Source organism: Scyliorhinus canicula, chromosome 12 (genome assembly GCF_902713615.1).
Source record: "Scyliorhinus canicula chromosome 12, sScyCan1.1, whole genome shotgun sequence".
In the NCBI taxonomy this organism is placed as follows: domain Eukaryota; kingdom Metazoa; phylum Chordata; class Chondrichthyes; order Carcharhiniformes; family Scyliorhinidae; genus Scyliorhinus; species Scyliorhinus canicula.
Window position 1 is genome coordinate 63,945,799 of NC_052157.1, and position 12,644 is coordinate 63,958,442.

A 12,644-nucleotide genomic window follows, 5' to 3' on the forward strand; every position below is an offset into this window, starting at 1 on the left:
AGCCCTCCACCTCATCCGCTACTCCAACAATCTTGGTGTCATCAGCAAATTTACTGACCCTCCCTTCAGCCCCCTCTTCCAAGTTATTGATGAAAATCACAAATAGCAGAGGACCCAGCACTGATCCCTGTGGTACACCGCTGGTAACTGGTCTCCAGTCTAAAAAATTTCCATCCATCACCATCCTCTGTCTTCTATGTGATAGCCAGTTACTTATCCAATTGGCCAAATTTCCCTCCATCCCCACCTTACTTTCTTCATGAGCCAACCATGGGGAACCTTATCAAACGCCTTACTAATATCCATGTATACAACATCAACTGCTCTACCTTCATCTACACACTTAGTTTCCTCCTCAAAGAATTCAATCAAATTTGTGAGGCAAGACTTACCGTTCACGAATCCGTGTTGACTATCCTGGATTAAGCTGCATCTTTCCTTCAGGACCTTTTCAATTAACATACCGACCACCAAAGTAAGACTAACTAGCCTATAATTACCAGGGTCATTCCTATTCCCTTTCTTGAACAGAGGAACAACATTCACCACTTTCCAGTCCTCTGGCGCTATCCCCGTGGACAGTGAGGACCCAAAGATCAAAGCCAAAGGCTCTGCAATCTCATCCCTTGCTTTCCAAAGAATCCTTGGATATATCCCATCTGGCCCTGGGGACTTGTCGTCCCTCAGGTTTTTCAAAATTGCTCATACATCCTTCCTCAGAACATCTACCTCCTCCAGCCTACCCGCCTGTATCACACTCTCATCCTCAAAAACATGGCCCGTCTCCTTGGTGAACACCGAAGAAAAGTATTCATTCAACGCCTCCTATTTCTTCTGACTCCATGCACAAGTTCCCACTACTTTCCTTGACCGGCCCTACCTTCACCCTGGTCATTCTTGTATTTCTCACATAAGAGTAAAAAGCCTTGGGGTTTTCCTTGATCCGACTTGCCAAGGACTTCTCATGCCCCCTCCTAGCTCTCCTAAGCCCTTTTTTTTTTAGCTCATCCCTTGCTACCTTGTAACCCTCAAGCGACCCAACGGAACCTTGTTTTCTCATCCTTACATACTCGTCCTTTTTCCTCTTGACAAGACATTCAACCTCTTTTGTGAACCATGGTTTCCTCACTCAGCCATTTCCTCCCTGCCTGACAGGGACATACCTATCAAGGACACACAGTATTTGTTCCTTCAACAAGCTCCACTTTTCATTTGTGCCTTTCCCTGACAGTTTCTGTTCCCACCTTATGTTCTCTATTTCTTGCCTAATTGCATCATAATTACCCCTCCCCCAATTATAAACCTTACCCTACCGTATGGCCCTATCCCTCTCTATTGCAATAGTGAAAGATACCGAATTGTGGTCACTATCTCCAAAGTGCTCTCCCACAAACAAATCTAACACTTGGCCTGGTTCATTACCCAGTCCCAAATCCAATGTGCCCCCCCCCCCCTCTTGTCGGCCTACCCACATATTGTGTCAGGAAACCCCCCTGCACACACTGCCCTATCCAAATTGTTCGACCTATAGAGGTTCCAGTCAATATTTGGAAAGTTAAAGTCACCCATGACGACTAACCTGAGACCTCTACACCTATCCATAATCTTTTTTGCAATTTCCTCCTCCACATCTCTATTACTATTTGGAGACCTATAGAAAACTCCTAACAATGTTACCGCTCCTTTCCTGTTTCTAACTTCGGCCCAAATTACCTCAGTAGGCAGATCCCCTTCAAACAGCCTTTCTGCAGCTGTTAAACTATCCTTGATGAACAATGCTACTCCTCCACCTCTTTTGCCACCTTCCCTACTCTTACTGAAACATCTATACCCCGGTATTTCCAACAACCATTCCTGTCCTTGTTCTAACCATGTCTCCGTAATGTCCACAGGATCGTAGCCCCAAGTACCAATCCACGCTCTATGTTCACCTACCTTATTCCGGATGCTCCTTGCATTGAAGTAGACACACTTCAACCCACTTTTCTGACTGCCGGGACACGCCTGCGACCTTGATACCCTCCTCAGTACCACACTACTCTCAACACTGGTTTTTGGACTACAGTTCGTTTTTCCAGCCCCCTGACAAATTTGTTTAAACCCCCCCGAAGAGCCGTAGTAAATTTCCCTCCCAGGATAATAGTTCCCTCTGGTTCAGGTGCAAACTGTCCTGTCTGTACAGGTCCCACCTTCCCCAGAATGTGTTCCAATTATCCAGGTAACTGAAACCCTCCCTCCTACACCATCCCTGCAGCCACGTGTTTATCTGCACTCTCTCCCTGTTCCTCACCTCACTAGCATGTGGCACCGGCAACAAACCAGAGATGACAACATGGTTTGTCCTGGCTCTCAGCTTCCACCCTAGCTCCCTAAATTCCTGTTTTAAATCCTCATCCCTTCTATTACCTATGTCATTGGTACCAATGATATCTGGGGCAAGATTCTCCCATCGGGAGACTAAGTCCCGACGCCGGAGTGGAAACCGGAGTGTTTCACTCCGGCGTCAGAGGCTGCTCCTTGCCCCCTATTCTCCCACCCCTGGGGGGCGAGGAGCGGTGCCACGTCATTTACGCGCGCTGGGCCTTGGCGCCATGTAAAAGCGGCGCCGCATAAATTACGTCACCCGTGCATGCGCAGTTGGCCGGCGCCATCCCGCGCATGCATGGTTGCCGTCCTCTCCGCGGGCGCCCCGCAAGAAATGTCGGATTGATTTTGCAGGGCGGCAGAGGAAAGGAGGTCCTCCTTTAGAGAGGCCGGCCCGCCAATCGGTGGGCTCCGATCGTGGGCCAGACTCTTTTGAGCCCCCCCCCCCCCCCCTCCCCCCCCCGGTGCTGGAGCGGCGTGGCAGGACTCGCCCAGCGCCCCAGCGATTCTCTCAACCGGCGTGTGTGTGGGGGGGGGTTAGAATTGCGTACCTGATTGCATTATGATCACCACGCTTCTTTGAAATTCACTCGCCACATTCAAAGTTCCTTTGCTATTTTTGTGGAGCAGACTATTAACCAAAATAATCTCAGGAGGCCCTGGTACAGAACAAACATTTATTAGCCAATGTGTTGAGAGAGCACAATCTCAGAAAAAAATCTGTGGAGCTGGCTCTATCGAACTGAGAAACCAAGTAATATTTATACATTATAGATCACATAGACAAAGGCATAATTTACATTTGATCATTGTCTGGTTCTAACTTTACATTAAACAAATTACAGGTGTTTACCCAGGCAGAGTGAGTATTTTCTCCCCTTATCTTTCTCTGGCTCTTTCCCGAATCTCTTGTTGTCAGCATGTTGGTTGTGTCTGTGTCTTTACATCTTCGAAAACTAAGTGTAAGATCTGCACTTTCCTGTTATTGCATATATTAAGTAACGTCGACCATGCAACTAACAATGCAGAATCTTGTCTATCCGTTTCGGGTGCCAAGTAATTTTATTTGGTATTTACTGATCGATTAAAACAGAAATACTTGTTACAGAATTTACAAGGTTCTCAGTTCAGCCCTTGCCTACAAAAGACTGTTTTGAGAATCAGATTCTCATCAGTAATTTACAGAATGACTTGAATTCAAAGTACAATAGCAGTAATGGTTTCTTTGCATGATGCAAAACAGCTGCGTAGGTTAGAACAAGAAATGGAGAATTTGAAACAAAGATAGCAGATTCTTAGGCAAAATGTATAGGATGATTCTAGAATAGAAATAATAGCCTAAAACTATTATCTTTTTAGGAATTTTTTATCAGTCTAAGTCAATCTATTCCTGCCCCTATAATATGCTGATTGGTTTGGATGGGTCTTCAATACATTTGATTTGATGATTGGGTTGTCAATCTTCAATATGCAACATTAACTTGGAATTATCAGTCATGTTGCATCTTCAAATTCTTTAGTGTGTATTGGTATGTAAAATCTGTTCTTATTGCACTGGTATGCACTTTGTCTTTGATTCCTTCTTTTGGACAATGGAAGGCTCATATGAACTCTCATGTCAACCTGACCTTCATTGGAAATGTTGCACTTGCTCAGCTCGTTATGAGTTGTTCCTTGCAAACAGATATCCATTTTGCAGAAGCAAACAATGTCCATTTTGCAAAGGCAAGAAATATCCATTTTGCACAGTCATGATTGAATCCATTTTAAATGGTTTCTGATTGAGCTTTTTAAGTCAATTATTAATTCAACTTATTAATTAACCCTCTTTTAACTACAAGAAATAGCTAGTTTCTTTCACCAAGTTAGACTGAAAAAGATGTTATTGAGGGTCTCACAGGTGGAATGAAGGACTGAACATACTGCCCAGAACAGAATCTTGTGTACAACAGAGTGGGGAAGATCTGACTGGCACTGTGTGTAATTTTCAGTAAGGAAGGTGCCCAGTTACTTTCAGCATCTGATAAATCACAGAAAGATCCTACTTCTATTGGCAGACTGAATTCTAATGAAACGATAAAGACCATGGGTAGCATTCTCCGGTCCACCAGCCGCGTCAAGAAACCTAAATAACGAACGTATTCATCTTTAATTATATTTATTTTTTGATAGTTTGTGAAGACTGCGAGACATTTTTTATTGAAGAATGCCCTGTGCATGGCCCTCCAGTATTCATCAAGGACGCGGTTGTTGAATTCAGCCAACCAGACAGAGCACGTTTATCCCTTCCAGAGGGTCTCAGCATTGCAACCTCAAAAATTCGAAATGCTGGTCTTGGTGTGTGGAATGAAGGGAAGGTTATTCCCAAAGGAGTTCACTTTGGACCCTATGAAGGAGTCGTATCAAATGAAGAATCAGCTGCTATCAGTGGATTTTCATGGTTGGTAAGTTCTGAAAATGGTATTCAAGTTTCTTACTTGTTTGAAAAGAAAGTTCAGGCCTTATTTGAATGCAAAAATAAATTCAGAATACCCAATATTTTTTTCCGATTAAGGGACAATGTAGCGCGGCCAATTCACCTAACCTGCGCATCTTTGGGTTGTGAGGGTGAAACCCACACAGACACGGAGAATGTGCAAACTCCACACAGACAGTGACCCGGGGCTGGGATTGAATCTGGGTCCTCAGCGCTGCAGGCGTCAGTGCTAACCACTGCTCCACCGTGCGGCCCTTTTTGAATGCAATTTCAATAATTTATTTCAGGTTTCTGTTCCTGGTTGCTACTGGATGCAATTGATGAGTTGAAAACAATTGAAGACAAAATCAGTTTCGCTCTGATCTTTCTCATATTGATCTGGCCTCAAAACTTGTAGAGTTGTTCAAAACTGAAGTCTACTATTACTGGGTATGTTCATTGGAGGCCTGGTAGTAACCAAATAACTCTTTGAGCAGCAGACACCGCCAACAAGAAGCAAGAAAGCAAACAAACCTAAATCAAACTAAAACCCACTTTTCTCTCTCCATGTAGACCAACTTATTTTTTTTTTCACTTCTCACTTCACTGCTCGCAACTTTTTCTCACCTCAGCTGATTTTGTGATTCCCTCTGTTTCTCTGCTCCCTCCTCTTCCTCTGTCCTTGAACCAGTTCTTCTCCACCATCTCCTTCTCTTCCATCTCTGCTTTCCATCTTCCCTCCATTTAGTTTATTCATACATCTTCACAGACACATGAGGAAGATGATATTGGGGTCAGGATTATTGGGTCTTTGGCTGAGTTGTGACTTTCATGGGTCTGTAGATGACGGGTACATTGCATGTTTTCAAAACTAACCTGATGATTTCCCCATGTTGGGAAACTGAATTCATTTGGGGAGCAATGGATTAGATCCTTGAGGCAGCTGAGTGGGAAATGGTTAGATCGGGCCAAGCTAATGTTAGGAGGAAGATGTGGAAGAGATGGCAACATGACAGAGAGCAGGGACTTGACTTAATTCAGGGATCATTCCTCACTTTGCAAAGCTCCTTGAGAGTGTTCACCACTTCTATGTTTGTTGCTTTTATGGAGCTCTAAGCTTTTTAATTCAAAGTATAGTCACAGAAAACAGAAAAGGATTTGTTTAAGCTTTACTGAAAGAAGTGGTAGGCCAAGACTAGCTTTTTACAATTTATGTTCAGCTTGACCTCTTGCTAAAATAAAGGTAAAATTGATTTTCTAACTTTGAAGTTTCCAATCCTTTTATTAAAATATCTTTCTGCAGATCAGTAAAGGCAAACAAGATTTTGAGTATATTGATGCAAAGGATGAATCTAATTCAAATTGGATGAGGTAAGGGAAGACTGATACAATATCATCAGGATCTGAGAAAGTTGGCCCCAACCAATCTCCTCGGCCTGAATAATCACCCTCAGCCCACTCCAGTCGATTGGACTGATTTCCTCAGCTCTCCCTCTGTCTCACAATGTCTCCTTCGTTGCTTCACACTCCTCAGCTGCCGCAAGAGAATCTGGTCAACAGCCAGACAGCCTCACAGTCTGGGTGGCTGTGGCAACATTGGGTGGAATTTAACAGAAAAATTTTTAAAGTTCATTTACGGTGGGTTTTGCAGGGAGTTTCCCACCAGATCTGCCAGCGCGTTTCCCACTGCTGTGAAACGACGTTTAGGGTGGGATTCTCCGACCGCTTTCGCCCGGCGACCAGAGAACCCCAGCTGAGGTCAGTGGATTTTTCCAATGTCGGTGTACCGATCGTGGCGTTCTTACGGCGGGCGGGGTGGGAAGAATCCAGCACTCAGTCACTTAGTTGGGTGCGAGAAATTTCTCTCCGGTTTAGCCCACACTTGGGGTGGGATTTAACACAAAAATTTCTAAGCACATTTGTGGCAGGTTTTTCCTGCCAACTGGCGGCAGGAAGGGGATGGGCACTGGATTGGAGATGATGAGCACTGGATTGGGGATAATGGACACTGGATTGGAATGATGAGCACTGGATTAGGGATGATGGACACTGGATTAGGGATGATGGACACTGGATTGGGGATGATGGACACTGAATTGGGGATGAAGGACACTGGATTGGGGATGATGGACACTGGATTGGGGATGAAGGACACTGGATTGGAGATGATGAGCATTGAGTGGGGATGATGGACACTGGATTGGGGATGATGAGCATTGGGTGGGGATGACGGGCACTGGTTTGGGGATGATGAGCACTGGATTGGGGATGATGAGCACTGGCTTGGGGATGATGGACAGTGGATTGGGGATGATGGACACTGGATTGGGGATGATGAGCACTGGATTGGGGATGATGAGCACTAGATTGGGGATAATGAGCACTGGATTGGGGATGATGGGCACTGGTTTGGGGATGATGAGCACTGGATTGGGGATGATGAGCACTGGCATGGGGATGATGAGCACTGGATTGGGGATAATGAGCACTGGATTGGGGATGATGGGCACTGGTTTGGGGATGATGGGCACTGGATTGGGGATGATGAGCACTGGATTGGGGATGATGTGCACTGGTTTGGGGATGATGAGCACTGGATTGGGGATGATGAGCACTGGCATGGGGATGATGAGCACTGGATTGGGGATGATGGACACTGGATTGGGGATGATGGACACTGGATTGGGGGTGATGAGCATTGGGTGGGGATGATGGGCACTGGTTTGGGGATGATGAGCACTGGCATGGGGATGATGGACACTGGATTGGGGATGATGGACACTGGATTGGGGATGATGAGCATTGGGTGGGGATGGTGGGCACTGGTTTGGGGATGATGAGCACTGGATTGGGGATGATGAGCACTGGCTTGAGGATGATGAGCATTGGATTGGGGATGATGGACACTGGATTGGGGATGATGGACACTGGATTGGGGATGATGGACACTGGATTGGAATGATGAGCACTGGATTAGGGATGATGGACACTGGATTAGGGATGATGGACACTGGATTGGGGATGATGGACACTGAATTGGGGATGAAGGACACTGGATTGGGGATGATGGACACTGGATTGGGGATGAAGGACACTGGATTGGAGATGATGAGCATTGAGTGGGGATGATGGACACTGTATTGGGGATGATGAGCTTTGGGTGGGGATGACGGGCACTGGTTTGGGGATGATGAGCACTGGATTGGGGATGATGAGCACTGGCTTGGGGATGATGGACAGTGGATTGGGGATGATGGACACTGGATTGGGGATGATGAGCACTGGATTGGGGATGATGAGCACTGGATTGGGGATGATGTGCACTGGTTTGGGGATGATGAGCACTGGATTGGGGATGATGAGCACTGGCATGGGGATGATGAGCACTGGATTGGGGATGATGGACACTGGATTGGGGATGATGGACACTGGATTGGGGGTGATGAGCACCGGATTGGAATGATGAGCACCGGATTAGGGATGATGGACACTGGATTGGGGATGATGGACACTGGATTGGGGATGATGAGCATTGGGTGGGGATGATGGGCACTGGTTTGGGGATGATGAGCATTGGGTGGGGATGGTGGGCACTGGTTTGGGGATGATGAGCACTGGATTGGGGATGATGAGCACTGGATTGGGGATGATGTGCACTGGTTTGGGGATGATGAGCACTGGATTGGGGCTGATGAGCACTGGCATGGGGATGATGAGCACTGGATTGGGGATGATGGACACTGGATTGGGGATGATGGACACTGGATTGGGGGTGATGAGCACCGGATTGGAATGATGAGCACCGGATTAGGGATGATGGACACTGGATTGGGGATGATGGACACTGGATTGGGGATGATGAGCATTGGGTGGGGATGATGAGCATTGAGTGGGGATGATGGACACTGGATTGGGGATGATGAGCATTGGGTGGGGATGACGGGCACTGGTTTGGGGATGATGAGCACTGGATTGGGGATGATGAGCACTGGCTTGGGGATGATGGACAGTGGATTGGGGATGATGGACACTGGATTGGGGATGATGAGCACTGGATTGGGGATGATGAGCACTAGATTGGGGATAATGAGCACTGGATTGGGGATGATGGGCACTGGTTTGGGGATGATGGGCACTGGATTGGGGATGATGAGCACTGGATTGGGGATGATGTGCACTGGTTTGGGGATGATGAGCACTGGCATGGGGATGATGAGCACTGGATTGGGGATGATGGACACTGGATTGGGGATGATGGACACTGGATTGGGGGTGATGAGCACCGGATTGGAATGATGAGCACCGGATTAGGGATGATGGACACTGGATTGGGGATGATGGACACTGGATTGGGGATGATGAGCATTGGGTGGGGATGATGGGCACTGGTTTGGGGATGATGAGCATTGGGTGGGGATGGTGGGCACTGGTTTGGGGATGATGAGCACTGGATTGGGGATGATGAGCACTGGATTGGGGATGATGTGCACTGGTTTGGGGATGATGAGCACTGGATTGGGGATGATGAGCACTGGCATGGGGATGATGAGCACTGGATTGGGGATGATGGACACTGGATTGGGGATGATGGACACTGGATTGGGGGTGATGAGCACCGGATTGGAATGATGAGCACCGGATTAGGGATGATGGACACTGGATTGGGGATGATGGACACTGGATTGGGGATGAAGGACACTGGATTGGAGATGATGAGCATTGAGTGGGGATGATGGACACTGGATTGGGGATGATGAGCATTGGGTGGGGATGACGGGCACTGGTTTGGGGATGATGAGCACTGGATTGGGGATGATGAGCACTGGCTTGGGGATGATGGACAGTGGATTGGGGATGATGGACACTGGATTGGGGATGATGAGCACTGGATTGGGGATGATGAGCACTAGATTGGGGATAATGAGCACTGGATTGGGGATGATGGGCACTGGTTTGGGGATGATGAGCACTGGATTGGGGATGATGAGCACTGGCATGGGGATGATGAGCACTGGATTGGGGATAATGAGCACTGGATTGGGGATGATGGGCACTGGTTTGGGGATGATGGGCACTGGATTGGGGATGATGAGCACTGGATTGGGGATGATGTGCACTGGTTTGGGGATGATGAGCACTGGATTGGGGATGATGAGCACTGGCATGGGGATGATGAGCACTGGATTGGGGATGATGGACACTGGATTGGGGATGATGGACACTGGATTGGGGGTGATGAGCATTGGGTGGGGATGATGGGCACTGGTTTGGGGATGATGAGCACTGGCATGGGGATGATGGACACTGGATTGGGGATGATGGACACTGGATTGGGGATGATGAGCATTGGGTGGGGATGGTGGGCACTGGTTTGGGGATGATGAGCACTGGATTGGGGATGATGAGCACTGGCTTGAGGATGATGAGCATTGGATTGGGGATGATGGACACTGGATTGGGGATGATGGACACTGGATTGGGGATGATGGACACTGGATTGGAATGATGAGCACTGGATTAGGGATGATGGACACTGGATTAGGGATGATGGACACTGGATTGGGGATGATGGACACTGAATTGGGGATGAAGGACACTGGATTGGGGATGATGGACACTGGATTGGGGATGAAGGACACTGGATTGGAGATGATGAGCATTGAGTGGGGATGATGGACACTGTATTGGGGATGATGAGCATTGGGTGGGGATGACGGGCACTGGTTTGGGGATGATGAGCACTGGATTGGGGATGATGAGCACTGGCTTGGGGATGATGGACAGTGGATTGGGGATGATGGACACTGGATTGGGGATGATGAGCACTGGATTGGGGATGATGAGCACTAGATTGGGGATAATGAGCACTGGATTGGGGATGATGGGCACTGGTTTGGGGATGATGAGCACTGGATTGGGGATGATGAGCACTGCATGGGGATGATGAGCACTGGATTGGGGATAATGAGCACTGGATTGGGGATGATGTGCACTGGTTTGGGGATGATGGGCACTGGATTGGGGATGATGAGCACTGGATTGGGGATGATGTGCACTGGTTTGGGGATGATGAGCACTGGATTGGGGATGATGAGCACTGGCATGGGGATGATGAGCACTGGATTGGGGATGATGGACACTGGATTGGGGATGATGGACACTGGATTGGGGGTGATGAGCACCGGATTGGAATGATGAGCACCGGATTAGGGATGATGGACACTGGATTGGGGATGATGGACACTGGATTGGGGATGATGAGCATTGGGTGGGGATGATGGGCACTGGTTTGGGGATGATGAGCATTGGGTGGGGATGGTGGGCACTGGTTTGGGGATGATGAGCACTGGATTGGGGATGATGAGCACTGGATTGGGGATGATGTGCACTGGTTTGGGGATGATGAGCACTGGATTGGGGATGATGAGCACTGGCATGGGGATGATGAGCACTAGATTGGGGATGATGGACACTGGATTGGGGATGATGGACACTGGATTGGGGGTGATGAGCACCGGATTGGAATGATGAGCACCGGATTAGGGATGATGGACACTGGATTGGGGATGATGGACACTGGATTGGGGATGATGAGCATTGGGTGGGGATGATGGGCACTGGTTTGGGGATGATGAGCACTGGCATGGGGATGATGGACACTGGATTGGGGATGATGGACACTGGATTGGGGATGATGAGCATTGGGTGGGGATGGTGGGCACTGGTTTGGGGATGATGAGCACTGGATTGGGGATGATGAGCACTGGCTTGAGGATGATGAGCATTGGATTGGGGATGATGGACACTGGATGGGGGATGATGGACACTGGATTGGGAATGGTTAGCATTGGATTGGGGATGATGAGCATTGGGTGGGGATGATGGCCACTGGTATGGGGATTATGAGCATTGGGTGGGGATGTTGGACACTTGATTGGGGATAATGGGGAGGCACAGTGGTTAGCACTGTTGCCTCACAGTTCCAGGGTCCCAGGTTCAATTCTGTCCTCGGGTTACTGTCTGTGTGGAGTTTGCACTTTCACCCTGTGCCTGCGTGGATTTCTCCAGGTACTTCGATTTCCTTCCACTGTCCAAAGAAGTGCAGATTATGTGGATTAGTTATGCTAAATTGCCCTTAGTGTCCAAAAATTTAGATTAGGTTGGGTTACGAGATAGGGAGGAGGTGTAGGTTTAAGTAGGGTACTCTTTCCAAGGGTTGGTGCAGACTCGAAGGGCAGAATGGCCTCCTTCTGCACTGTAAATTCTATGAACTATGCCGGCGAGTTCCCCACTGCTATCAAATGACACTTAGGGCACGATTCACCCAAAAGGAAACAAAGTCCCCAGCCAGAGCATTTAGCCGTGTGTTTCCCAGCACCCACAGTGCCGAGAAATACAGAGCAATTCAACGTGACACGCGTTGAATAAGGGGCCTGAACGGAGAATGCGCAGCTGAGGCCTCACATAGCCCCGTTTTGTAAGGTGGGGAGCTCCATCCGCCAGGATTCCCCATTGTAGCGAGGGTTCAGGATGGCATTTAAAAACACAAACCCGATCTGCAACGCCCCGAAATAATCCTCGACGACCTCCTCCCACCAAGCCCAAACGTAATGTGAGGGTCCCTGCCCCCCACCCACCCGCCCAACATCCATGCTGGACAACCCCAGCTCATCGCGAATGCAGCTTGCCAGTTTGGCAGTGCTAACCTAGCACCCTGGCAGTGCCGATGCCAGTTGGCAATGCCACCTGGGTACCTAGGTAGGACTAGGCTGGCACCCAGGTGGTACTACCAGGATGCCAGGCTAGCATCGCCGGGATGCCAGGC

The 12,644-nt window shown here is 48.4% G+C and overlaps 1 protein-coding gene across 1 annotated transcript in view; it reads left to right on the forward strand.

Annotated features, from left to right (window-relative positions):
* LOC119974496 (zinc finger protein 420-like) overlaps positions 1 to 12,644 on the forward strand; it is a 66,849-nt gene that overhangs the window by 15,974 nt on the left and 38,231 nt on the right. The window contains exons 4-5 of the mRNA XM_038813435.1: positions 4,537 to 4,808; positions 6,123 to 6,190. Coding sequence (XP_038669363.1) covers positions 4,537 to 4,808; positions 6,123 to 6,190 — 340 coding nt within the window. The remainder of the gene's footprint in view (positions 1 to 4,536; positions 4,809 to 6,122; positions 6,191 to 12,644) is intronic.